General features: G+C 37.0%; 1 protein-coding gene across 1 annotated transcript in view; it reads left to right on the forward strand.

The window, feature by feature from the left end:
* The window catches only part of KCNH8 (potassium voltage-gated channel subfamily H member 8), a 323,359-nt gene that overhangs the window by 208,801 nt on the left and 87,786 nt on the right, over positions 1 to 26,772 (forward strand). The window contains exons 6-7 of the mRNA XM_036267075.1: positions 1,982 to 2,139; positions 7,527 to 7,734. Of these exons, the coding sequence (XP_036122968.1) occupies positions 1,982 to 2,139; positions 7,527 to 7,734 (366 nt within the window). The remainder of the gene's footprint in view (positions 1 to 1,981; positions 2,140 to 7,526; positions 7,735 to 26,772) is intronic.

Genomic DNA, 26,772 nt, shown 5'->3' on the forward strand with positions numbered 1-26,772 from the left:
CAGATTTCTTTTGGAAACCATTAAGTTGAAATCTCTGCTTTATTTCGACAGCTGGAGGTCTGTCTTGTTAAATTGTTTTGCTAATGCAGACACACATGAGTCTGGAAAGTTAAAGGGAGAGAATAAAATGTTCACATGCTACCATAACAACCTCCTGGCATTCCACTGTGCTCCTCATGGTGGTCATGCTTCAGTGCTCTTGGGTGCTTTGCCATGATGATAGCATGTTTAGTCTGCAGTGGAAATGACCTTGGGATTATTTTCAAACCTTTGTGAGTAGTTTATGCATTAGCTTCATCCTTTCATATTCTCAATATCAACAATGGAGGTATTTTGATCATTTTATTTTTTGACCAAAAAACAAGAAAAAAAAGGTTAACAGTGCTATTTTTTAAAGTTAGAATTTACAATAGACTACAGCAATTATTGTTTTTTTGTTGTTGTTGTTTTGAGTCACCTGGAACTTGCTTCCAGACCTGTGAAGTGATTTGTCTCTCTTAAGGTGCCCAAACCCAAAGTGCTGAGTCAGAATTTAGGAGCTTTGGATTTGAGTCTTGCTCTTCACTAACTAGCTGATGGGTTTAATTCTGTGCTTTAGTTTCATCATCTGTGGGACCCTGAGCAAGTCACTTGGCCTCTTATGTGCATCATTTTCCTCATCTGTAAAAGGGTTAATAAAAGTGCCTACCTTTTAGCATCACTGTAAGGAGTCAATGAGATTTATGATTCTAAAGGGCCTAGAACAGTACTGGCCTCACGCTAAGAATATATGTATTATCTATGATACATAATGGTAAACTGTCTTGTCATAATTCCTATATTATCTTACCTCAAATGACATAATAAATGTTCTATGAGTTTGTTACTGCCGTAGAGCAAATCACCACAAACGTAATGTCTTAAAACAACACCCAGTCGTCACTAGGTCATAATTTCTATAAATCAGAAGTCCAGGTACTGCTTAGCTGAATTCTCTGCTCAGGACCCCAACAAGACTGAAATCAAGGTGTCAGCTAAGCTGTGTTCTTTCTGGAACTCAGAACCCTCTTCCAAGCTCATGTGGCTGTTGGAAGAATTCATTTTCTTGTGACTGCAGGGCTGAGGTTCCCATTCCTTGCTTGATGTCAGCTTCAGGCTGTTCTCAGGGACTGCCCGCTGTTCTCCGCCAGGGGGCCCTTTTCACAACCTGGCAGTTCCTTCTTCGGGGCCAGGAGGAGCATGTCTCACTGGCTTCTCATCCCTTCCCATCAGCTGAAGAAAACTCTGCTTCTAATGGGCTTGTCTGATCAGGTTAGGCCTCCCTTTAGCCATATACTGCAATATGATCATGGCTTCATAGCTCATCATGCTCACAGGTTTACCCTTACTCAAGGGAACGAGGTAAGATGAGGGTGAGGATCCTGGAGTGTCATCTTAGAATTCTGCCTTCCAGAAATGTGAATATAACGTGAAAAGTAAATGTGGTATACATAGTAAACATGGTATACATTATTGGCATGTTTTATCATCGCCATCATCATGCTCATGACATCAACACATGTCTAACCTCATACAACACTATTCTGTTTATTCTCCGTGGTTTAAATTAGCTGCAAAGAGTATTTCAATTCTTCTAATTATTATATAACTCAGAGCTTAGCATTCACTTCATAATGTCTGGAATGTATTAAGTGCTCAGAAAGTATTACTTCTTTTACACTTCTTTTTTTTCTTCTTTCACCCTTCTTAATATCTGCTTGTTAAGTTACACAGAATCTGCCAAGAGGAGTATTTTGGATGTTATCAATCTGAAACATGTTAAGAGGTTACTATTTGTTTAACTTTACTTAATTTTATACAATTTTCTTTCTTCCTCCCTTCCTCCACGCCTGTCTCCCTTTCTTCCTTCCATCTTTCCTTTTTATTTATTTAATTTTTTTTTGTCTTTTCTTCTTTTACGCTCTTCCTTCCTCTTCTTTCTCTATCTTTTTCTCCCAAGCAGATATTATTTTAAATTTCCGAACAACCTATGTCAGCAAGTCTGGCCAAGTTATCTTTGAAGCGAGATCAATCTGCATCCACTATGTCACCACCTGGTTCATCATTGATTTGATCGCTGCTCTGCCTTTTGATCTGCTGTATGCTTTCAATGTCACAGTGGTGAGTAAGGAAAAGACCTCCCCTGCGCATGGCCCTGAAGATTGGTTCTACCCCTGTGTTTATTTCTCCTATGTTCAGGGTCTACCTGTTCGTGGCAATTTGGCAACCAGGATTTTATGTCCTTTTTAATAAAGATGCCAAGGTGCTCATTGATACTCAGGCCATGTTCTCCACTTGAGAAAGCTTCTTCCTATTGAAATTTGCATGAACTGTTTCTAGATATTTCAATGCCTACAATAAGGAGATACAACAAGTCTAAATTGTTCATCAATACAGACTCACTAAACAAATCCTTTGTAAGGAATCCACCTATAGAAATAGAGCATACCTTTAATATTATATAGGCAGATATTGGACTCTAGAGTTTGGTGGGGAGTTTGAAGATTTCTTCTATTTTTATGACCTTTATTCTCACTTCTTGAGTATTTTCTTATTCATTGGCAAGGCAAACAGAAAAGACCAATCAAGATAGAGAAAAATGCTAAATTTAAAATAAGAAAATTCAACCACGTTTTAGAAGTCCTTGTAGAAATGTTGCATGAGACAGAAACCTAACTGACACAATGACTGACATAAACCAGAGAGTCCTCTTGAATTGTTATTAACAGTTGTAACCTCGCTTTTTCATCTGAAGCCTTATCCTCATGTCTCCTCAGAGGGAGATTAAAGGACTCCTACTTGTAGAAATAGCAGTTCTTACTATTTAATGATTGATATCCTTACAAGACTGAGTGTTCTCTTATAAAAAGAGAGAATTTGGGGGAGGTATAACAGTGTTTTGGACCATTAATGCAGTTTGCTGCTAGCATGAATAATTTTAACAGGAAAAATATTTTATGAAACATTAATCCTTATTAAACATATTTCATATGCAGTTAACGAGCTCCTGTAGAAATAATATTCTCTATCAAGAATTTAAAAGCATAGCTTTCCATATTAAACAGTGATCAATATTTCAAATATAATCAATAGTGACTTCAGAATGACAATTGAACTATAATCCTGACTATTTATTACATATTTGTCATTTGTTCATTACCTGTACAATAGTATTTTTCTTCTTTTTCTTTTCCTTTTTTTTTAGGCTCTGAAGTTGAGGGTGTCAACATCTTTAAGAGGTTTATAACTCAACTGAAAGAAAGGCTCTGGGGAAAAAATTTAGTATAATATCAATCAGTGCTACACTGAATTGTTTTCCAGGCTTCCTAAAGTCTTTTTAAGATTGAATTTGACTAGATAAGTGTGCTATAATGAAAGTGTAATGGCTTAAACTAAGCTTTAGCAAGACTGCACAAAAAATCCAAAAGGAGTATATAAATCACAAAATGCTATAAAAAAAAGATTTCCAAATTCTCCTAAAGAATTGTTAAATAAATGGTGTTTAATAGACTGTGCTCTAAATTAACTTGCTTCTTTGCTACTAAATACTAATACTATTTTTTATATTCCATTTCTCTTTGGACACTGGAAAATCAGGATAAATTTAAATATATAATTATTATAAAATATATGAAATAGAAATATATAACATATATTTACATATCAATATAAATATCCTCATTGCCTAAAATGAACACAAAAGATTTCTGAAAAATGTTCATTCTCTTAATGAACTTTAAATACCTCCACACTTTCACTGCATCCCTGCTCCTCTCTGTTATTTAGTCTGACTTGTGCAATCTGACATGAACGTTTTAGAAAGAGTGCAAGTTACAGATTAACATCTATGTCAGAAAGAAAGAAAAAGAGGAAGGAAGGAAGGGAGGAAGGAAGGAAGGAAGGAAGGAAGGAAGGAAGGAAGGAAGGAAGGAAGGAAGGAAGGAAGGAAGGAAGGAATCTTTCTCTCCTATCAGGGATAATACTATTTGATTTTCACAAGAGTAAGCATATGATTATTTAACAAATTGGTACATAAATTTAATATTCCCCCAAATAAATTAATCAGGTTTAAATATTCTATTAGAATATAAAAGCTTGCTCAACATATTATATTTACTTCCCAGGAAACATAAATTACAAGAAATAATTTATGTTATGCCATTGTTATACTGTACAGATATATATATAAAGAAAAGAAGAAACAAATAAGTAAACAAAGGTATCTTCCACATCCAAAATGTGTCCAGTTAGTGCATCACCATAGATGGCATTGAAAAATACAAAACAGCCATCAAAAATGTATTAAATGTTTTAGCTTTGGTTCTGCCCACAGTTGCTAAGGGCAAATGTTTTAGATAGAGCTCGCACATTTATTTATTAAAATGCATTATATACAAGTCCCTATGAAAGGCACAATGAGAGATAATGTTATGAATGAGACACAGAAAGTATCACAGAGTCAAAAAAGGCAAAAGTACAAATCCTAGTTTGTCACTTATTATCTGAGTGACTTCCTTGGGAAAGTGATCCAAATAAGTCTAAAATAAGCGTAAAAATTCCTTCAGGTTTCCAAGCAGCCTGAAAAAGGCAACATTTCTATAAAATACCTTGCTAGAAAGACCTCAGTACATGTTAATTAGCTCTTCTCTCTCTCTTTCCCTCCCTGTCTCTCTCTCTCTCTCTCCCTCCCTCCCTCCCTTCTTCTCTCCTTCTCTCTCTCTTTTTCTTCTCCCTAGCTGATAACCAGGAGATAGTCATGTCCACTTGTAATAGAGGAAGTTGTCATTTGATAGGGAGTTTTGATGAATGAATGAATAAATCACTGTCTTGCACCTGTCTACACGTAGCTTATAATTCCGATCAGTGAAAAATTCAGTACAGCATCCCAAGAATATAAAGAATCCTTTCCTTTTCTCAAATTATATATTTTCATTTAAATCAAATATACTTCTTTCTTCTGTCATTCATCAGGAGACAAAATTCACATTTATAGCAGGAAGCTATTGACTCTGAAGGGAATAAGTGTAGTTTTTTTTTAAGTGCCAATAAAATCATTGGGGCTGCCTCATCCTGGACACCCAGGCTATACCATGTTCCTTGTCTTTGCAAATGACTATTGTCCTCCTGTAAGGACAGTACCACATTATTCTTCAAATATCCCCTTTCTGAGCAGAGACAATGAGAGATTGCCTGCATCCATATTACATGTTCAGATGGTGTCTTGGTCTGCTCAGGCTGCTATAACAAAATGCTATAAATTGGGTGGCTGATACAACAGACAACTATTTCTCTCAGTTCTGAAGGCTAGGAAGTCTAAGAGCAAGATCCCAGCCAGTTTGGTTCTTGGGGAGGCCTCTCTTTCTGCCTTATAGATAGCTGTTTTCTTGCTGTGTCCTCACATGGTGAGGGAAAGGAGAGGAAAGAAGAGAGGGCACTAATCCCATCATGAGGACCCCACCCTCATGACCTTTTTAAACCAAAACACCTTCTAAAGGCCCCATCTCCAAATACCATCACATTAAGGGTAGAGCTTTAGCCCTGGCCGGTTTGGCTCAGCGGTTAGAGCGTCGGCCTGCGGTCCTGAGAGACCCAGGTTCGGTTCCCGCTAAGGGCATGTACCTCGGTTGCAGTTTGTCCCCGGCCCTGGTCGGTTGTGCCGGTGGCAGCCACTCGATGTGTTCCTTTCACATTGATGTTTCTCTCTCTCTCTATGTTCCTCTCTCTCCCTCCCACTCTACCTGAACAAAAAATGGAAAAATGTCCTCGGGTGAGGATTTAAAAAAAAAAAAAAGGGTAGAGCTTTAACATATGGTATTTGGAGGGCCACAATTCTGTGCATAACAGATGGCTTTGTATACATGAGACTTATGTTCCAGGTTTCATTTTAGTTACAAAATTGTCATCTATCTATCACGTCTATCTACCTATTAAATAAACACAGTCATTCCTCCTGGCTGCAAAGTAGGGAGTGCAAAGTCCTAGCATGTAATCATCTAGCCTACAATCAGTTGGAGGAGCGATAGGCGAGCACTTGGCTGTGAGGGAGAAGAAAGTAATGTAACACAGAAGAATGACAAAAATAAATAAAAGAGCACAGCTAGCTGGCAAGTTCCTCAATTGACCTTATGATTTTGTTATAGTTTAGTATAAAATAATTTATAACATTTCAACTGAACACACTTTTATTGAATATCTATAATTACACTCATTTTGGAGTATTTGTATCTTAACTTATCCATTCACTCACTTAAATATTTATTGAGTACTTACTATGTGTCAGGCACTGATCTAGGTATGTTTTTCTTAGAAATAAGGGAAGCTGGCTAGTGGAAGAAGCAGCTAGAAGTTGACTGACTCCAGCTAATTACAAAGGCAAACTTCCAAAAGATGCTGCCCTTGTTTATAATGCTGTCTGTAAAGGAAAGATTGGTCTTTGGTAGTCATACAAAACACTTCCTTCTCCTCTATGTATTGCCCCCCTCCAAAAAAATTAGAAAAGGTCAAATAATTTTTCAAACTCTATTTGCATGAGTTAATATTTTATTCGCCTTTTCTATTTAAGAATGTTCCTTGAGACTTACTGGGGACGTGAAAAGAGTATATATTAGTGCACCATGCATGTTGTTAATAGTGACATTGACTATTCTGATGGACGTCAACGGTGCACATTTTTCAGATGGGCCCTCAAGTCAGAAAGATAACCTTTAGCTCCAAGTCTGTTGCTTTAGTACGTGCAAAGGCAGGACCTAGGAGATTTTTTTTTTTTTAATGTTTTTGCTCCATCTGATTTTGGTTCCCGGAGTATGTTTGAGAAAGTAGATGCTTTAGGCAAAATTTTCTTTGTTGGTAGTTTTAGAAAGAAGATGATGTATAGCACATAAGGCAGGAGATACTACTGTACAGAACTTCGTCAAGTGTTACAGTTCTAATTGTTTTCAAAAATCCTAAGTTACTTTTATTACCACTTTACAGGGTTTTACTTCAGTCTATATGAATCATTGTTATAAAGAATTCCCTTACATGCCCTGGCCTGTTTGGCTCAGCAGTTGGAGTGTTGGCCTGAGGACCAGAGAGTCCTGGGTTCGGTTCCTGCTTCGGTAGGGGCATTTACCAAAAAAAAAAAAAGACTTCCCTTACACAGCGGAGGAAAAGTGGGATTGAGAGAACATGTGTGAAAGGAGACAAGATCTTTTATGTATAATCCTGATATCATGTGTTTCCGTCATGTATCAGAATACATACAACTATATTCAATCACACAGGTAGAGACAAAGAGATAAATCTTAATGAAGGAAGGGTAAGTATCTACCCAAAGAAAAAAAAATTTTCTTATTCTTCATCTTAATCACTTCCCAATATATGTCAAGAGGTAACAGAAATGGTCATACCGATGGAATCGTGATTATACTTAATTTCAGGCACTTTCCAGAAAGGCTGTAAGTTAAAATACCTGTCTCGCATGTAGTGAACCCACGAGCCAAGCTGTGCCTCCCTGTCTCCCACCCCAGGTTTCTCTTGTGCATCTCCTGAAGACTGTCCGGCTGCTGCGTCTTTTGCGCCTCCTGCAGAAACTGGACCGTTATTCCCAACACAGCACAATCGTCCTGACTCTGCTCATGTCCATGTTTGCGCTCCTTGCACACTGGATGGCGTGCATCTGGTATGTCATTGGAAAAATGGAGAGGGAAGACAACAGCCTTCTGAAGTGGGAAGTTGGTAAGGGCTTACTTTTGTCGCATTTTCCATTTTAAAGTGAAAAGGAAGATTGTGTAGAATTTGGAGGAAGTGAAAGATTGAGTTTATAAATTATATCTTCTGACTGTCGATTTGTCACATCTTTTTTTTTTTTTTTGCAAGGGGGAGGTCCATGCTACAAGTGATTTCTTTTGAGAAAGTTTTCTGAAACAGCCTTAAATTTTATTCAGAGTTATGGACTAAGCTTTCAGTGGGTTGACTGTTTTAAATGACCAGCAAGTCTGTAGAAGTGTTTAGATAAGTGATGTGTGATCTTGTCTTGATATAGCTGATGTAGGGCTAGTAATAGTAAATCACTAGGCAACTGACCTATGGTCAATTATTACAATATTTTAAATCATAAGAAAATGATCATTTGTATTTTAGGTGGCAAGTTAATAGAAAAAAATCCCTCTCATTTTTTCCTTTAAAAACAAGAGAGAGAAAGTTATCATAAAGACATACTTTCCGCATTTAATATATTTTGAGGATTTTTTACATTGATTCCGGATAAATACAAATATAATTTATAAGGACTGGATATTTACAAAGATAATTTGTAAAACTGTGTGTCCCCATAACACATGGGAGTTTAAGGGAAATTTTCCAAGTGTTACATAGTTCTGAATAAATGAATCTGGACATTGGCACATGAACACAGCTTTAAATTTATGACATCCACAAGAACTCTAATCAAAAATGAAAATTTGTGAAGACCAGAACCCTCCATCCTAAAATACCTGCATTCTTCTCACCGTCATTTCCTGAGTTGTCTGGTTTTTAAGATTAGGGACATTAATGTGATTCTGGCTCATTTTGTTCTTAAGTGAGTTCAAAGTTGGAGACATTTCTCACACAGGAAACACTAATTTTAGGGTGGCCCAAAAGGTAAGCATCTAGCCCTGGCCGGTTTGGCTCAGCAGTTAGAGCATCGGCCTGTGGTGAGAGAGACCCGGGTTCGATTCCCACTAAGGGTGCGTGCCTCGGTTGCAGTTTGTCCCCGGGCCTGGTTGGTCATGCGGGTGGCAGCCACTCGATGTGTCCCTTTCATATTAATGTTTTTCTCTCTCTCTCTCCCTCCCACTCTATCTGAACAAAAAAATGGAAAAAGTTCTCTGGTGAGGATTAAAGGAAAAAAAATCATTTAAAAGAAAAGAGGTTTACTTTTGGTGATCAGGGGGAATATGAGAGTTGATTGAGGCTTGGATCTAACTGTATGTATGTATGTATGTATGTATTCATATGTTAAATGCCTTACTAGTTTTCCAGTATCATTTATCATATAATCCATTTATTGCCACTAATTAAATATGGCATTTTAATCATAATTATTATGCATACTTATGACTGTTACTAGGTTTCATTTTTCATTTAATTTTATTTTATAAAAATTTTTATATTGCAGAATTTAATTATTGTACTGTTTCAATTTTGGTACAGAAAGTAGAACAAGGCCATTCTAGCCCATTTATTTATTTAGATCAATATAAGAAAATACCCCCCCCAATCTAAATGGCTTTTTAATTGCAGCTCATTTCAGAAATTAATTTGACTAAATTAATGCCTTTATAACATAAAGATATTTTTGCCATCCACAGTTATGATATTTGATCTTCATTTATTTAAATTTTAAAAATATAATTAAGATAAATTGTGTGTTTTTCTCACATGGGTTGCACATATTTCTTATCAAGTTTATGGGATTGGTATCCATTTTTCATTAACGTTGCTCCAGTTATTGGTATAAGAAAATCTAGTGACTTGAAACTAATATATTATAGATAGCTCAAATATGTACCTAAGAAAATTTAATCAATTTCTTTGAGATTTTAGGAAGACAATCATATCATATAATCTAAAGTGCTAATAAATTTCTCCCTTACTTATCTAAGTCTAGGCTCTTTTTAGCTACTGGTTTGAGAAAATTACATATTTTATTAAATATTTACTTTAAGTTCACTAGATTTTACTAAAAATATATTTTATAAATCACTACCAGGCATTATTTTTTATGCTTGGTACTCCACAGAGTAAAATGTTTCAAATTTCATTTCTCATTCAGTTTCTTATTTTTATGTGAAAAAGGGAAACAGAGACTTTTAATTTTACTCTGAGGTATTTCTGAACATAGTTATTTCTGGAGAGAGTTATTTTACTCTAAGGTATTTCTGAAGATAGAAACACGTACTTCTACTTCCAAAAATATGGAAACTGGTTTTTGTGACTTCCGGTCAGTGTTTCAAAGAGGGAGCAGGGTTGACTTTTTTAAAAAAGTACTTTTTAGTTTATATATTGCTTTCCACAAATCCAAACATAATATCTTTTAATTTTCAGTGCTGAAGAGTAAAGATTACATTTTTAAGAAATAGTAGAAAATAAAATGTGAGTTCCATGAAAAACAATGAGAATGTCTGTATTTTTAAGCTGGTTACCTTTCTTTACCTGTTTCCCTTTCTTAAAAGTTTAAGAATATTGGATCCAAATGAGAGCATTTTTTTAAACAACAACCCTTAATGAAGACTCTCCCATCTGTCCACTAACATTCATAGGAAGGGCAGGAAAAGACAGAGTGTTACATCTGAACTATCACTGAAAATTAGGATCAACCATTGATTTATCATTACAAGAAATGAAAGCAATTTCTGCTAAAAAGCAGGTAAATAGAATGGGATTTTAAAATATAATCAACAGACAACTTGAGTTTTGTGAGAGACTCACACTAATGGAAGCCCTTTACCCCATACCCCCTATGGCCTTCGATTCCCAAGAAAACGGAAGAGTTTTTCTGTACTGCATAGACATTGCTTTAAAATCGAATGGCAGTTCTGCCAGGCCCAGTAGCATTTTTATTTCAACCAAGAATAACAGAGTCTTTAAAGTGTACAAAATGTCCCACCTTGGAGATGATGGGAGGGAAAGGAGGTATATATCCATAAGCCGTGGACACAGATAAGAGTGTGATAATGGCTCGAGGGAGCGAGGAGCAGGGCTGGTCGAGGTGGGCAAAGTAGGGGGGAAGTGGGGACATCTCTAACAGCGTCAACAATAAAAATAAAGTTACAAAAAAAAGACAAAAGGGTAAAATAGTTGTAATTTTTTTAAAAATCTGGCTGCATTTATTTTAGTTCTGTATATCACTGAAGATTTTTTCAAGTATGTTTTAAAAAATTAAAAAATATATAAAATGGTAGAAGAAACTATCAATATTGACTAATAAATAGAAAACTATAAATTAAATGGGCTTTTGAAAATTTAATTGTCACCATCAAACAGAATTTAAAATAGCACACTTACCTTATAAATCACACAAACTGTAGAACACAAAGAAAAGGACAGGGAATAAAAGGATATCAAGAAAACATAAATTTAAGAAATAGTATATCATTAAACATTATGATTTTAATGAATATTTCATGACATGGGGGGAAAGTTCAGGTTATTTTAAGTAAAAAACCGAGAATAAATATTTCTATATATTATAAAATCCCTATTTAGGACAAAAAGGAAAATACACACACACACATAGAGTGGAAATAAATTCAATTAGTGGAAGTACTTGTAAATTCTTTTCTTTACATTTTTGAAAATAATTTACCTATATCAAATAAATATTTAGCTTACCATGTATTAAAGACAAACTACCTGCATGGTGCAGTGCTTGATATATCTGTGTCCCTTATCTCATGTGATCTTTATTGCAAAATTGAGGCAGATACTTTCAACCCCATTTTACAAAAAGGGAACTAAGTCTTGAAATTTTATTTCCTGGAGACTTCTTTTATAAATTAGTAAATACTTTTAATATACAAAAATGTTCCGAATGAATATAATAGACATTGTCTGGAAATTATATCTTTTTAAACATTTTGCTGTATTTGCTTAATTTCTACAATATTACAGATCAAGCCAAAGCCCCACTACAGTATAATTTCCACTTGCACGCTCCTCCTTACTATTCTAAAGTTGGTGCATAAGATTTTCTTAGATGCTATTTATACTACACAAATGTATTAGTCAAACAATATATGCTATTATTGTGCCCCTTTAACTTCTACATAAATCATTACAAATGGAAGTACTAGTAGTAGTAATAATGATGATGATAATAGCAGACATACACAGGGCTTTCTCAGTACCAGGCACTGTTCTAGGTATCTTACATGAATTAATTCATTTAATCCTGCCATAATTCTGTGAGTCCCAAACTATTAGCCCAACACTTAGTACACTGAGGCATATAGATTAAATAACTTATCCTAGATCACACAGATAGCTTATACTGGAGCTGGAATTTCTTGCTTCCTTTGTAATTTTTTATGTTCTCACAGTTTTGTTTTTTAAGACTTATCTATAATAATAGATGTAAATCCTATATATTTATTTTAAGTGTTTAATAGAATTTCATTTTACAATAAGCCAGTTTGCTCATCCTTTTGATGGATTTATCCATATCCTTGCTGAGTTGCTTTGTACCTCTCATTATTACAGTTAGTAAACAATCAGCAATCAAATACAAATTTTGTTGAGCACATGTGAAAGAATTTCTCTGGGTATGATACATAGAAGCACACTTGCTCAAAGGATATGTGTATCTGCAAAGTTAAAATATATTACCAAATGGCTCTCTAAAGCAGTTGTACCATCCAGCTGGGGTGGCTCAGAAGTTGAGTGTCAACCCATGCACCAAGAGGTTGCCAGTTCGATTCCTGGTCAGGGCATATGCCCAGGCTGTGGGCCGGATCCCCAGTGGGGGGGCATGCAGGAGGTGGCCTATCAATGTTCTCTCTCATCGATGTTTCTATCTCTGTTTCCCTCTCACTTCCTCTCTAAAAAAATTAAAAATCATGAAGGAAAAAGAATTAAAAAAATAAATAAAGCAGTTGTACCAATTTATTATTTAGCAGTATTATATGTGTTCTTTCCCCAGACTTTCACCAACAATTATTATCAGTGTTTTTAAACTTGTGAAAATTGGGTGTGGGTTGGGTGGGGAAGAGTGGAGGTTATGAAATTTTGTCTAATTCTTATTTTAATTTCCACTTCCCTAATTAAGGTAGAACATACTTTCATAGTTTCAGGGACCAGTGGAGTTTCGTCTTTGGTAAATTAGACACTTAGCTCACTAATTTGCAATTCTCTTCATTCCTTAATCATCTTTTCAATGCTATATATTTTTAAGTGTTGAAGTCTTTTAAAATTGTTATTCAGATTATATGGGACTTTTGAAGTTAAATCTTTGTTATTGATTTCTAATTACAATCATTGTTTGTCACAGAATTTAGTCTATATAATACTGATTCTTTAGTGTTTATTGAGGCTCAATTTGGAATATGTTCTTTGTATGTTTGAATAGAATGTGCATATAATTTCTTGCATATAATTTTTAGTTCAAGGGTTTACATATGTCCATAGGATCAAACTGCTGAATTTAATTATACACATATTATAAATTTTTATTAACTATTTTATATCAAAAATATATAGAAATTTTATTTGGTGCATTTTTAGATCTCTATTCATTTCTGATAGTGTTCAGTTTCCTTTATGTAGTTACAAATCCTTATTTTTTTTGTCTATTAGATCAAGCTTGTCAATTGAATTTAAATATTTTAAACATACCCTTATTTTATCCCCCCTTTTATTTTACTATTTAAAGTTCATCATGTGCTAATTTTCTGTCTAATTCTTGCTAAAGATAAGCTATTTTCTCATATATTTTGTAATATTTTTTAAAATATTTGTTTTGAACTCAGCTTTTATAGGGCTTTTTTTGTGTGTAGAAATCCTGTGCAGATTGAAATATGAGAATATACAGAATTTCTGAATTGTTCGTATTTTCCCTGTTGCCAAGTACAGTAGACTTATCCCTTGCCTGAGGATCAAATCTTTTAAATTTCTTAGCTTCAGGGTACTTGTGCCTCATGGATAGTGTACCTTCAGACACCCATGTATACAAGGCACAGGCTTGAACTTTAAAAATTCTCAAAAGGAGACTGAAAAAAATGGCAGCGGAGTGAATGGAAGCTACACAGACCATCTCCCAGGACCAAACTGGAATTACAATGAAAATAAAGACAAATCGTCAGGAAGGGGCAACCAAAAAGCAGCTTGGAGGATCGCATAACCAGGGACACTGACTCAATCCTGGTAGGCTTGCTAGGACGCGAGAGGGGGCCGGGAGCCCACTGTCCCCAGCAGCCAGGGCTGGGACCTGCAGCGGCCTTGGCTGGGACCTGCGGACTCGGCTGGGACCTGCGGACTCGGCTGGGACCTGCAGCCTCGGCTGGGTCCTAAGACCTTGGCTGGGTGCTATGCCCTTGGCTGGGAGCTGCTGCAGCCTCACCCACCCTTAGCTGGGAGCAGAGCCCTCGGGTTAAAGTCCCAGGCGGCTCCACAGCACAGAGCCCAGACAGAGGCTAAATTGGCAGCAGCCACTCACCTTGGGCTCCGGCAGAGGGAGGGCAGACTGGACTGGAACTGTGTGGGGACACTCAGGATTTGGAAGGTGCTCAGAGCTTTTGCTGAGTGCAGCCACGCAGGACTGTGGTCATCTAACTCTTTCCCAGGGCCCTGGGGAGGGGCGGTGGCCCCTCCCGCGGAGATTCAACCCCACCTGGAGGCCATTGAAATGCTAATTGAGGCCCATTAATAACCAGCATCTGCCACACCCTCTGGAAATCCTCTTACACTGAACACCTGAGGGAGTTTTTCATTCAACTCAGTAACCAAGGTTCTTCAGGTAACCACTACTAATAGCCTCCAGGCAAAAAAGCTAGAGGATAACTACCATTCCCTGGGCTAGCAACTCTAACCGGGAAAGTTAAGACTTGACAGTGGTGTTTAAAGTGGGTCCTCCCTGCCTCATCCAAACCCAGGAGAGGGAGCCACAAACAGCAGAACACCAACACCCACAGGGAAAATTTGGCAGGCTCCAAAGCCCACTGTGATAGCCAAAATGGTGAAACACAGAAACAAAAGCCAAATAAAAGAACAAGAGACCTCTACTAAAGATGAGATAAATGAGGTACAATTAAGCAAGTTAACAGAATTAGAATTCAGAGCCATGATCTTGAGGAAGCACAACAGCATGTGTAAGGACATGACCACCATGAGTAAAGACATAGAAATGTTGATTATCAAGCAGATGGAAATTAAAAACCACCAAGAAGAAATGAAGAATGACATATCAGAAATAAAAACACATTGGAAAGTCTAAATAGCAGAGTGGAGGAAGCTGAGGACCAGATCAGTCAATTAGAAGATACAGTAGAAAAAAATCAACCAATCAGAAAACCAAAAGGAAAAAATAATTAAAAAAGAGGAAAACAGCTTAAGAGAACTGTGGGACAACTGGAAACATAATAACATTCACATCATAGGAGTCCCTGAAGAAGAAGAAAATGAGCAAGGGTTAGAGAATACATTGGAAGAAATAGTGACAAAAAACTTCCCTAATTTGGTGAAGGAAGAAGGCATTCAAGTTCAAGAAGCACAGAGAGCCCCAAGTAAGAAGAACACAAACAGGCCCACACCAAGACACATAGTAATCAAACTGCCAAAAATTAAAGACAAAGAGAGAATCCGAAAAGCAGCAAGAGATAAGCAACAAAGGAAACCCCATAAGGCTCTCAGCTGACTTCTCACTGCCATGAGGTAATCAAGGTCATGAAAAATGAGGATCTGAATCCAAGACTACTCTACCCAGCAAGGCTATCATTCAAAATAGAAGATCAAATAAAGAGCTTCTCAGACAAAAAAAGGCTAAGGGAATACATTAGCACCAAACCAACACTGCAAGAAATGTTAAAAGGACTGCTGTAATTAGCAGGAGAAATAGGAAGAAAAATAGAACCACACTAAACAAATATGGCAATAAATAAGTACAAATCAATAATCACCTTAAATAGAAATGGATTGAATGCTCCCATAAAAAGACACAGAGTAGCTGATTAGATAAGAAAGCATGACTCATCTATATGTTGTTTACAAGAGACCCACCTCACAACAAAAGACTCACATAGGTTGAAAGTGAAGGGATGGGAAAAAATCTTCCAAGCAAATGGAAAGGGGAAAAAAGCTGGGGTAGCAATACTCGTATCTGATAAAATAGATTTCAAAATGAAGGCCATAACTATAGACAAAGAAGGCCACTACACAATATTGAAAGAGAAACTAAGAAAACAACCCCATTTACCATTGCGGCAAAAAAAATTAAGATACCTAGGAATAAACTTAACCAAAGAAATAAAGGACCTATTAGCAGAAAATTATAGGTCATTAAAAAAAGAAATAGAGGAAGATATAAAAAAGTGGAAGCACATACCCTGTTCATGGATTGGAAGAATTAACATCATTAAAATGTCCATACCACCCAAAGCAATCTATAGATTCAATGCAATCCCCATCAAAATACCAATGGCATACTTTACAGAATTAGAACAAGTACTTCAAAAGTTCATATGAAACCAAAAAAGACCTCGAATAGCCACAGCAATCTTGGAAAAGAAGGACAAAGTTGGAGGGATCACATTACCAGATTTCAGGTTATACTACAAAGCCACCGTAATCAAAACAACCTGGTACTGGCACAAGAACAGGCATATAGACCAGTGGAACAGAACTGAGAACCCAGAAATGGACCCAAGGCAATACGCTCAATTAATATTTGACAAAGGAGGCAAGAGCATACAATGGAGTAAAGACAGCCTCTTTAATAAATGGTGCTGGGAAAATTGGACAGCTACATGCAGAAAAATGAAACTAGACCATCAACTTCCACCCTACACAAGAATAAACTGAAAATGGATAAAAGACTTAAATGTGACTCATGAATCCATAAAAATCATAGAACAAACTGTAGGCAACAAAATTTCAGACATCATACGCAGCAGAATTTTCACTGATACATCACCTAAGGCAGTAGAAACAAAGGAGAAAATGAAGACATGGGACTACATCAAACTCAAAAGCTTCTGCACAGCGAAAGATACAATCATCAAAACGGAAAGGCTACCCACTGTATGGGAGAGCATAATTGCCAATGATATATCAGATAAGGGGTTAATTTCCAACATATAGAGAGTTCTCATACAACTCCACAAAAGGAAGACAAAGAACCCAATTAAAAAATGGGCAGAGGAACTAGACACCTCTCCAAACAGGACATACAAATGGCTAAGAAACATATGAAGAAATGCTCATCATCACTAATCATCAGAAAGATACAAATTAAAATAACAATGAGGTATAACCTCACACCTGTCAGAATGGCCCCCATCAACAAATTATCAAGCAACAAATGTTGGCGAGGGTGTGGAGAAAAGGAGACTGTAGTACACTGCTGGTGGGAATGCAGACTGGTGCAGCCCCTATGGAAAACACTATGGTGTTACCTCAAAAAATTAAAAATTGAACTTCCATTTGACCCAGTGATCCCACTTCTAGGGATATACCCTAAGAAGCCTGAAACACCAATCAGAAAGAATATATGCACCCCCATGTTTGTAGCAGCATTATTTAAAATAGCTAAGATCTGGAAACAGCCCAAGTGTCCATCAGTAGATGAATGGATAAAAAAGCTGTGGTACATATACATAATAGTGTACTATGCAGCTGTAAGAAAGAAAGATCTCTTATCCTTTGAGACTACATGGAGGGACCTGGAAAGTATTATCCTAAGTGAAACAAGCCAAACAGAGAAAGACAAGTATCATATCATCTCACTTATTTGTGGAATATAATGAACATAACAGTCTGAGGAATGGGGTAGTCCCAGAGATGTGGAAGTGGGGTACAGGATGACAATCCCCAGAAGAGGGGGTGGTGGGGAGAGATAAACCACAGAACTTATATGCATGTATGCATGAACAATGGACATGGACAATAAAGCTGGGGACAGGGCAGGGAGGGAGGAGGAGGGGGGAATCAGTGGGGGAAAAAGGAGAAACATCTGTAACAAAAATAAATTAATTAATAAAAAAGGGGAAAAAATTAAAATAAAATGAGTATTTTTCTTATTAAAAAATCAAAAAATAAAATAAATAAATAATTCTCAAAAGACTACTTTATTCAAACTCAAATTTTCTTGTCATCATGTAAGCTTTGGGGTAAATATTTTCTACCCTTCTTCCTGGGTGTATCAGCTCTCACTATCCTAGTTGTGTACAGATGTCTATTCCAGTATGTGTAGGATTTAAGTGTTCTCTCCTGTGCATGTGAAGGCAGGAAGCCCAAGCCCATAGACATTATTACCCTGGTTAGCAGCATCCTTGTCTCCCTACCAGCACCACCAGCACCACCACCACCAGCTAACACACTTGCCGCTTCTCTTTTTTACATTTTTCCAGGTTTTTCTGTCAGAAAGACTTGTACATTACCTTAGTTCATCATCTTGCCAGAACTACAGTAATAATTTCTGACCCCCCCCCCAAAAAAAACAACCTAAATTCCAGTGTGATTTTGCTATATGTTTTGTTTATAATATAAGAATAGTTGTAACTCAACCCATAAAAGGCCCGTTGAGTATGGGTTAATTACTCAAGACCTTATTCACAATGGGAATGCCTTTATGGGGGAAAATCATTTAGACTTGAAGACTTCAAATCTGCAGTTCTTCAAACAGAATTATTCAATTACCAGGAAAATAAATCATGCTGCTGTCTTAAGAAGAGATCACTAAATGTGCTTAATATACAATTATTTCTTTCTAGTTACTATATTAATCATAGTGATTCTTTTAAGATAGGTGACAATTTAATGAACTGCAGATTATTTTCCTAAGGACTACAGATATAGAGAAAAATAGAACAGAAAAAGAACTGAGTCTTCAAGGTTGTTGCATTTAAACCCTACAAAGTTTCCCACATTTACTATAAAATAAATACTTTTGGAGGCCCTAAGGAGGGTAATGTTATGAGCAATAGGAAGAATTATAAAGTAGAGCCTGCCTTCTAGAACAGGACTGTCTTGTTAGGAAGTCACAAGGTGGACACCAAACTACTCAAAAATTATTACTTTTTCAATATTGGAAAGTAGAAGTGATTCTAACTCAATCTCTGTGAAGATAGTATTTGAACTGGGTTTCAGAATATGAGTACTATTTGGGAGGAAGATAAGTAAGGGGCACAGTGTGAATAAACGCGTGGAAGTAGAAAATCTCACCATGTACTTGAGGCACAGTGAGTAGATAAGATGAATTTGTTTGGGGTAGAGAACTACTGAACACCTGGGACCACAAAATAAGAAGCCCAAAGGAGAAAGAGGAGAGCATACAGGGAGAGGCAGGACAGATATTAAAGTAAAGATTCATGAAATTAAATTTTGAAAGAAGTGAGAATGCAAGTCCCATTTGAGGGAAGCAACCATGACTTAACTCTAGCACCAATATAGATGAAATATGACCACATCTGATTTTTCTAGAGAACTTAGGAATCAGGATTTTTGGTAAATTGAGATTTCTTTGGTAAATACTTCTGATATTTAAACATTGACAAATAATTCAGAACTTGAAAAGCGTAGTATAAGAACTAAACAAAATATTTATGGGCTTAATTAAATCCATACATTGGGTCACCTATTTGCCCTCCCAGAGACAGAGAGAGGAAAAGGAGGGATAAGACCAAAAGAACGGGTTGGGAGCCTGGTTGAGATGTGCTGATATAATCCCCAAGACAATAGAGACCAGAGAATGCATGACCTGATTAAAGTAGTATTTTAGGACTCTCATTACAAAGTCAAAGGGGAGAAACACAGAAAATACTTCCTTTTGTGATATTTGCCAAACTATTTAGTGTATATCCTCATGAAAAGGAGTACACATGCTATTTGTAAGAAATTGGCCTCACACATTATAGACTTGCACTAATGAAAGGTTTTCTGCTGCTCGTTTTCCTGATTATGTGACTATTTTTATAAAGGGGTATCAAATTTATAAAGAATTTCCACTAGGATACTTTCCCCATTTGCGATTTTTACAAACATGAATATAACTCAGATACATAACAGGAAATACAAGATAATTAAACATTTCATCTGAACTAATTAGACATCTGGCATAAAAATTTCAATATCTCTTCTCTCCTTTCTTTGTGACGTGTGAATGTGTGGGTGTTTGCTTTGCTTTGTAGTTAGGGTTTGTTCAACTAGCCACAAACAGAAGAAATAATTGAAATGTGTTTCATCGTCTAAGACCCTATGGATGCTACTGCCAAAATCTCCTTGCTGATAAAATCTCTTTTACTTGGACAGAAGAGTCATTTTGTTTTGCCTTTTTTGCCGTTGAGACTAGTCAGGAAAGACAAAGACAAAACCTAATTTTATTTCCTCAGAAACTCCCAGAGCTCAGAACTCCATCCAAGATAAAAATGAATGAAGGCCCTCTTTTTACAACCGGGGGATTTTTACCCTGGTATAGTTGTCCATGCCCCTACCCCCTACCCCAAATTAAACAGACTGGCAGAAACTAGATACCAGAAAATGCATTCCATTGAAATATTAAAGATAGACATGAAAGTTAATGTAGCTTTTGAATTCTATATCCATTTTCTCTTAGGAAGATATTGAGAAATTCACCTTTAGCTTGACAGCTCCCTAGGAACCTATATTGGGTCTCATAGGATACAATGTTATATGACAGCTTTTAAGAATGTGAGTTCTGGGTTCAGACTTCAAAGTAAGCCTCCTCTGCTTGCCATCTGTCAGTTTAGATGGATGACTTGCCTCTCTAAAGTACTATCTCCTCTTCTCCAAAACAGAGATCAGTTGTTGGGAGAATTCCATGATATGGACACTTCATACATGTCAAGCGCTGCTGCGACCACCGTTCCTATTGCTCTGGCTATCATTGCTGTTACTGACCTGCAGTATTCTATTAAAGCCATTACCATAGCAGTGAACTGTGTTCCCAAGAGCCTGTATGTACTTTATTGACACTATTGCAGCCAATGCCCAAACTGCTTGCAGTCTTGACTGAAAAACTGCTGCTAATGGTCAGGGATGACAGGCTTATTTTTAGGAATCTTCCTGATTTAACATGGAATTCTGTCAAGGTTGGCTTTTTTGAATGTACCACACAAAAGGAGGGCAGTGTTTCTAATTTTATCATCTGCCCACAAAATCATGTTTTAATGCTAGCTAATTTCATTCATTTAAAAAATGAACGGGCTTAGGTTTACAGGTTGCAAAGCTATTCTGTGGCTGAAATGGTATAGTTTGGAATATGCAGTGACTTTCTGACCCACTCAGGAATAACTTATAAAATGATTTTAAAGAGAGTCGATGAGCATGTGATTAATATTAAGAGTGTGTCATGCCCTGGCCGGTTTGGCTCAGCGGTTAGAGTGTCGGCCTGCAGTCCGGAGAGACCCAGGTTCGGTTCCCGCTAAGGGCACGTACCTCGGTTGCAGTTTGTCCCCGGCCCTGGTTGGTCGCGCGGGTGGCAGCCACTCGATGTGTCCCTTTCACATCGATGTTTCTCTCTCTCTCTCTCTCTCTCTCTCTCTCTCTCTCTTCCTCTCTCTCCCTCCCACTCTATCTGTACAAAAAATGGAAAAATGTCCTCAGGTGAGGATGAAAAAAAAGAATGTGTCATAGGTGAGGACACATGATTTCTGTCTCCATAACAGTGCTTCATATAAAATGGTTTGTTCATAACAGTACAAATATATATTTAAAAATCCCAAAAATAACACCGTGGTGTAATAGGATTCTGAAGAGTCATATATTCTTAAGTGAATAACCCAGTATTATTTTGTTGATGACTGAGTGCATGTAACTGTGATTTCTCTTTCAACCACATGCCTGGTGAATGGTGTAAGCAAGTCATGTTATGGTAGTCATGATGTACAAATGTTATGGCCATGTTGAGTGTGTGAGTGAGAGAGAGAGAGAGGACAAAAAGGAAATTGGGTGCAGATAATGAAAATAAACTTTAGCATACCAATAGAATACAGTGATTTGGCTGGAATCAATTATTTTTATCCCAAGTTATCTTCCTGAAACAGCTTTTTGTCCTGATGTAGATACAAGTGATGAGTGTTTTTGGTTAGAATTTTCTGACTCAGTAACAAGTTGTCTTTGTAAATGATACTTTGAGCTCACCCATGAATGTCTGTCCCACAAACTCATCATGCCATTGGAGACACCAAAACAATTATTGGGGAACAATTCCCCATGCTGAGGCACGGGTCTGAAAGCACTGTGAATTGTAAGAGCATTTTATACAGGCAGGTTAAATGCAAATAGTCCATAGTGGATGTTCTGCTAACGTAGCCATGAGCCTAATCTCTGTCAGAATTTTCTCTGTTTTTAGCTAAGATTTGAGAGGCATTTGGCAGTCCCCTCGTTGTCTGGACAGATGGCATGTTCTGCCTTTCCTTAGGACCAGTCAGGAATTTCCACAGTAGCGACTCAACTGTGGTTTTGGGTTGTTTCACATTTCTCATTCTCTCTAGTGTATTTTTGTTTGGGTTTAGTTTCAGTTTTTTGGTAAGTGTGATGATGGCCTATTTTGGCAGTTTGCAATAAGGTATAATCTTTCAATTAATCATCGCTTAAGTGAAATGCTATATCTTAGTAATCAACATTCAGGAAGTTTCTACTATACAGACTTCAACTTTAAGTAGACTTTAGAGAACTGGGAAACTCTGGACTGGTTTTAGCACAAGTGTTACATTTTTTCTTGACAGTACTACTAGCACATAATATTTTTTGCTCTGAAAAATGGCTTGTCAGTGGGAGTAGAGCAGCAGCGATACACGCGTCCAGATGTGGGAAACTTCGGTCCTCATCCCATCACTATTTGCTGATGGGTCATCACTCAGATAATTAAAAACAAATAAAAGATAAATTCACAGAATCATGGGTTCTTACAGAAACATTTGGCTTTAAAAAAATAAACCATTGGTGAAGAAACATTACGGAATCTTATTTCATAAAACCTGAGGTCTGAAAGAGAACTGAGAGCTTCCTCCTACCCAATCATGGCATATTCGAATTTGAAAAGAGAAAGGCCACAAAGGCTACTTGCATAAAGGACCTGCATCTACTCAATGTTAGTGGCAAGACTAACATTGGGACCCCCATTTCCGACTCAAAGTCCAGTCTTTACTATGTTAGGATTAATTGTTTTGCTTCTGACATTTACCTCAAAAGTAGGTTATACCACCAGGCAGGTGTGGCTCAGCGTTGAGCATTGACCCATGCACCAAGGGGTTGCCAGTTCAATTCCCGGTCAGGGCACATGCCCAGGTTGTGGGTCCGATCCCCAGTGGGGGGCATGCAAGAGGCGGCCAAACGATGTTCTCTCTCATCGATTTCTATCTCTCTCCCTCTCCCTTCCTCTCTCTCTAAAACCAATAAAGAAAAAAAAGTTGTTTTAATTAGGTTATACCTTTTCAGAAATGTAAGACGCCCCTTAGTTTATGAGAAGTAAAGTGTGAGATTAGTGGGAACTCTAATTAATGAAGTTTCTGTTCAAAATGAGACCTTAAATTTACTGCCGCCTCCTCCTTAGTGGAACTTACAAATCATATTAGACACCACCACAGCCTTGAGCTTTCCTGTTCTTATCCTTGGTCACATCCTGTACAAGGGGGACATAGAGGAAGGTTGAGAGTTAAGTTTTGGAATCTAGGTCTCTGAACTTCTACTTAACTCTATTTCTCACATTAAAATATAGAAAGGTCATCGTTTAGTTTGTAGTAATGTATCAATGTTAATTGCATAGGTTTGACAATTCATTTTGAGGTAATTTTAGATTAATACAAAAAGTGCAAAGATTATAGAGAATCCCTGTGTATACTTCACTCAGTTACCCTTAATATCAATATCTTAACATTTGTCAACCCTTGCAATTAAGGGTAACTGAGTGAAGTACACACAGAGATTCTCTATAATCTTTGCACTTTTTGTATTAATCTAAAATTACCTCAAAATGAAGTTTGTGTAAACCAACAACAAGACAAAACAAAAAGTTATAGTGGCAGGCACTAGGGGAACCTTAAAAAAGAGGGATTCGTGTGTTACTTATCTATGCTGTAGAGTGTAGATATTTTAAGAGACAATAGAGATGAAATCCCAAGCTCTTCTTTGGTGTTTGTTCCAGGGTTAACAACTGTTTTTGAGTGTAACAGTAAATACAATACCTCACAAAGGCTTTGGATCCTAATTGCCACACCATCACCACACACCTGCTACACACACACACACACACACACACTCAAACTTCTGATACTTACCTTAATATCTCTCAATCACTTCTGCAACTGAGAAGGCCACACTTCAGCCCCTTGCTACAAAGTCTGGAGACACCAGAGAAGTTCTCACGTTGTGCCCCACCCACAGCAATCACTGTCTCTCCTAGACAGCCACCCCTCTGCCTTAGCACTCACGGGAATCACAGTGCTTTTCCATGCCTTCGCTTAATGAAGTCCAGGAGGATGAAGTGGTTTTTCAGGATTATGGAGGGAGTGGAAGCTAATGTTAACCACCGTATTTTCTGTGCTTGGAATTTACATTAAAAACCTCTTAATCACGTTCTAAATAGCATGGTATCCCATGTCTACATGGTGTTTAGATACTTCTTCTGTTTTCTCTGATATAATTTGTGCTTTGGGGACACATTTCTCTACTCTAAGCAAAAGTGAGCCCTGGAAAAGCAAACTTATTTAACAATGGTTTCGAGAAGCACAATTAAAATCATAATTTTAAATGAGACTTCTTTAATAAGCAGTGTTATATCATAAAAAGATCGTGAATGTTTAAGTTAGAGAATTGTGGATTTGCCTCTGAGTTCTAATGGCTTCTAAAAGAAGAGAGAAAATTGTCCAATCTCTCTGTGGGACTCCATCAGTTAAAACTAAACAAGTAAACAAAAATCCCAGAGTTAAGTGACAGTTGGATGAAACTAATGTTATATGAAAGCCTAGAAAATACTTGCCGTTTACTGCATTTTGGCTGCTGTTACAGATGTTTGTGGTACTCCACCATGTCCCCTCAATCTGTATGATTCTCATACTTAAGACCTGTGTCTATGCCTGAGGCATTATCGCAGGTTGTGGAAGGCTCCTCTGCTAGCAGAAATGAAATTAATGCTTCCTAGGAGCAATAGTCGATCATCGATGGCTGATAGTTGGTGCATATATTCCTCAGCTCCAACAGGGCCAACTCTACTGATCCCAGAGGTTCCCAATGGGATCAAGTTCCAATTCCTATACTGGAAACTTGACTAGGCGTACCTCATTGGCCGCCTCCCGTACCTGTGTCCTGGCCCCACTGTCTCCTAAAAATATTTACTTAAATAAATTACCTATACTTAAAGCCTTGTCTCAGAGTCTGCTTCTGGGGAGCCTTAACTAAAACTGCTTCTTTCTTCACCAAGTATGTATACCATAATAAAAAGTGGCACCTCGCTTGTAAAGGCGTTTGGTTGTACTGCAGACCCATGATCTGGGGTCTATTAATCTAGCATGTGAAGCACTATGATTCCGTGGTCAAGACCTTGGGCTCTAATAGCACAGGATTAAAATCCTGACAATGCCACTTTGAACAAGTTATTTAATCTCTCAGAGCCTTAGTTTTATCATTTTTAAAATGGGATGATAATTTCTAAATTGTTGTAATGATTAATGCAGTAGTGAATTAAAATATGGATGACCAATGTACCTATTCCATAGGGTTAGTGCACATAAATGACATGGAAGACGTATTATCCTAGCAGAGTGTCTGTCACACAGGAAGAACTCAGTGAAGTGTTAACTGTGTGCCAACCTAACAACAAAAACACCCTACTATGGGTTCAGTTCTTGCTTCTGCTAAACCCTGTTACGACACAGTTCAGTCACACCCAATTAAGTAAAGCACCCTTTTTTTCTCTCTATTCATACAAACACAACTTTACACACACACATAAATCTGTTTAAGAAGCTTATGCTTTACTGGATGGTTTTTCAAATTACTGACATATCTTATATGACCAAAGAGATTTAACCATGGACCTTCCTTAAATAACATGCTTCTATTTCTCTCATTAAACCTAAAATATCTGTTAATTTACCAGCTGCTAGTATAAACTAAACTTTTCAGGGACATATCTGGTGTATAAAGCAGGTCACACTTGTAGAAACTGTGCATGTACACATATGCACAGTAAAAGTAAGTCTATTATTGTAGGAAATCTAATGAGTAAAATCAGAAACTCCCATTTAGCATCAAAAGTATGTAATTAAGCAAAATACTGAGCCCAAGATAAGTATGCAATGGATTGAATTGTCATGCCAAATTATAGGCTCTTCCGGGCATGATCATTAAGTCATTGTATCTTTGAAATTGATATTTATTTCACAAATCTACTCTATTTTATTTACCTAACCTATTTTAGTAATGACAGGACTATTTTATATCTTTTGTTGTTGTTGTTGTTTTCAGATGGCTGTGCATTCTGTATATTTAGATTCTATTTTATGTTGTGTGTGTCTTTTCCTTCAAAATGTTCTTTAGGGAAAAAAAAATCTGAGTAGAAGCAGACAGATTGTGTTCTAGGACATCCCTTCATTTAGAGATGAGTTTCTCTGGCACACACAAAAAAAAGATTGGCTTTCAAATTGGTTCCATTGCCTCTTTTGTACAGTACGGTGTCATGTTGTCTTGTGACAGTGGGACATGTACTCTCATTTTGGACGAGCTGTTCTGTGGAAAAGTTTTATTTAGCCCACAGAGCCAATCCCCGAATTTGTGGGATTCCATGTTACCAGATTATTTTTTATCATCATGACTGTTTCTGCTCCCTCAGTTATAACACAGTTTAGTAGCAACCGTTCTTAAAAAACAAGACTTTTCTGAAAATAGAACAGTTGGCTAGACAGAAAAGAGATATCAACAAAAGTAGGTCTGCGTTTGTCTGTGTTTTGCTCCCTGCATCACTTGAGAGTTTCACACATATGTAAACGGACGGGGATTGAGTAAGAATATTATCTGTATGTCCTGACACAAACTTTTACCCTATTTTATTAAGGAAATCAAATT

This window comes from Molossus molossus, unplaced genomic scaffold (assembly GCF_014108415.1).
Source record: "Molossus molossus isolate mMolMol1 unplaced genomic scaffold, mMolMol1.p scaffold_m16_p_18, whole genome shotgun sequence".
NCBI classification, from domain to species: Eukaryota; Metazoa; Chordata; class Mammalia; order Chiroptera; family Molossidae; genus Molossus; species Molossus molossus.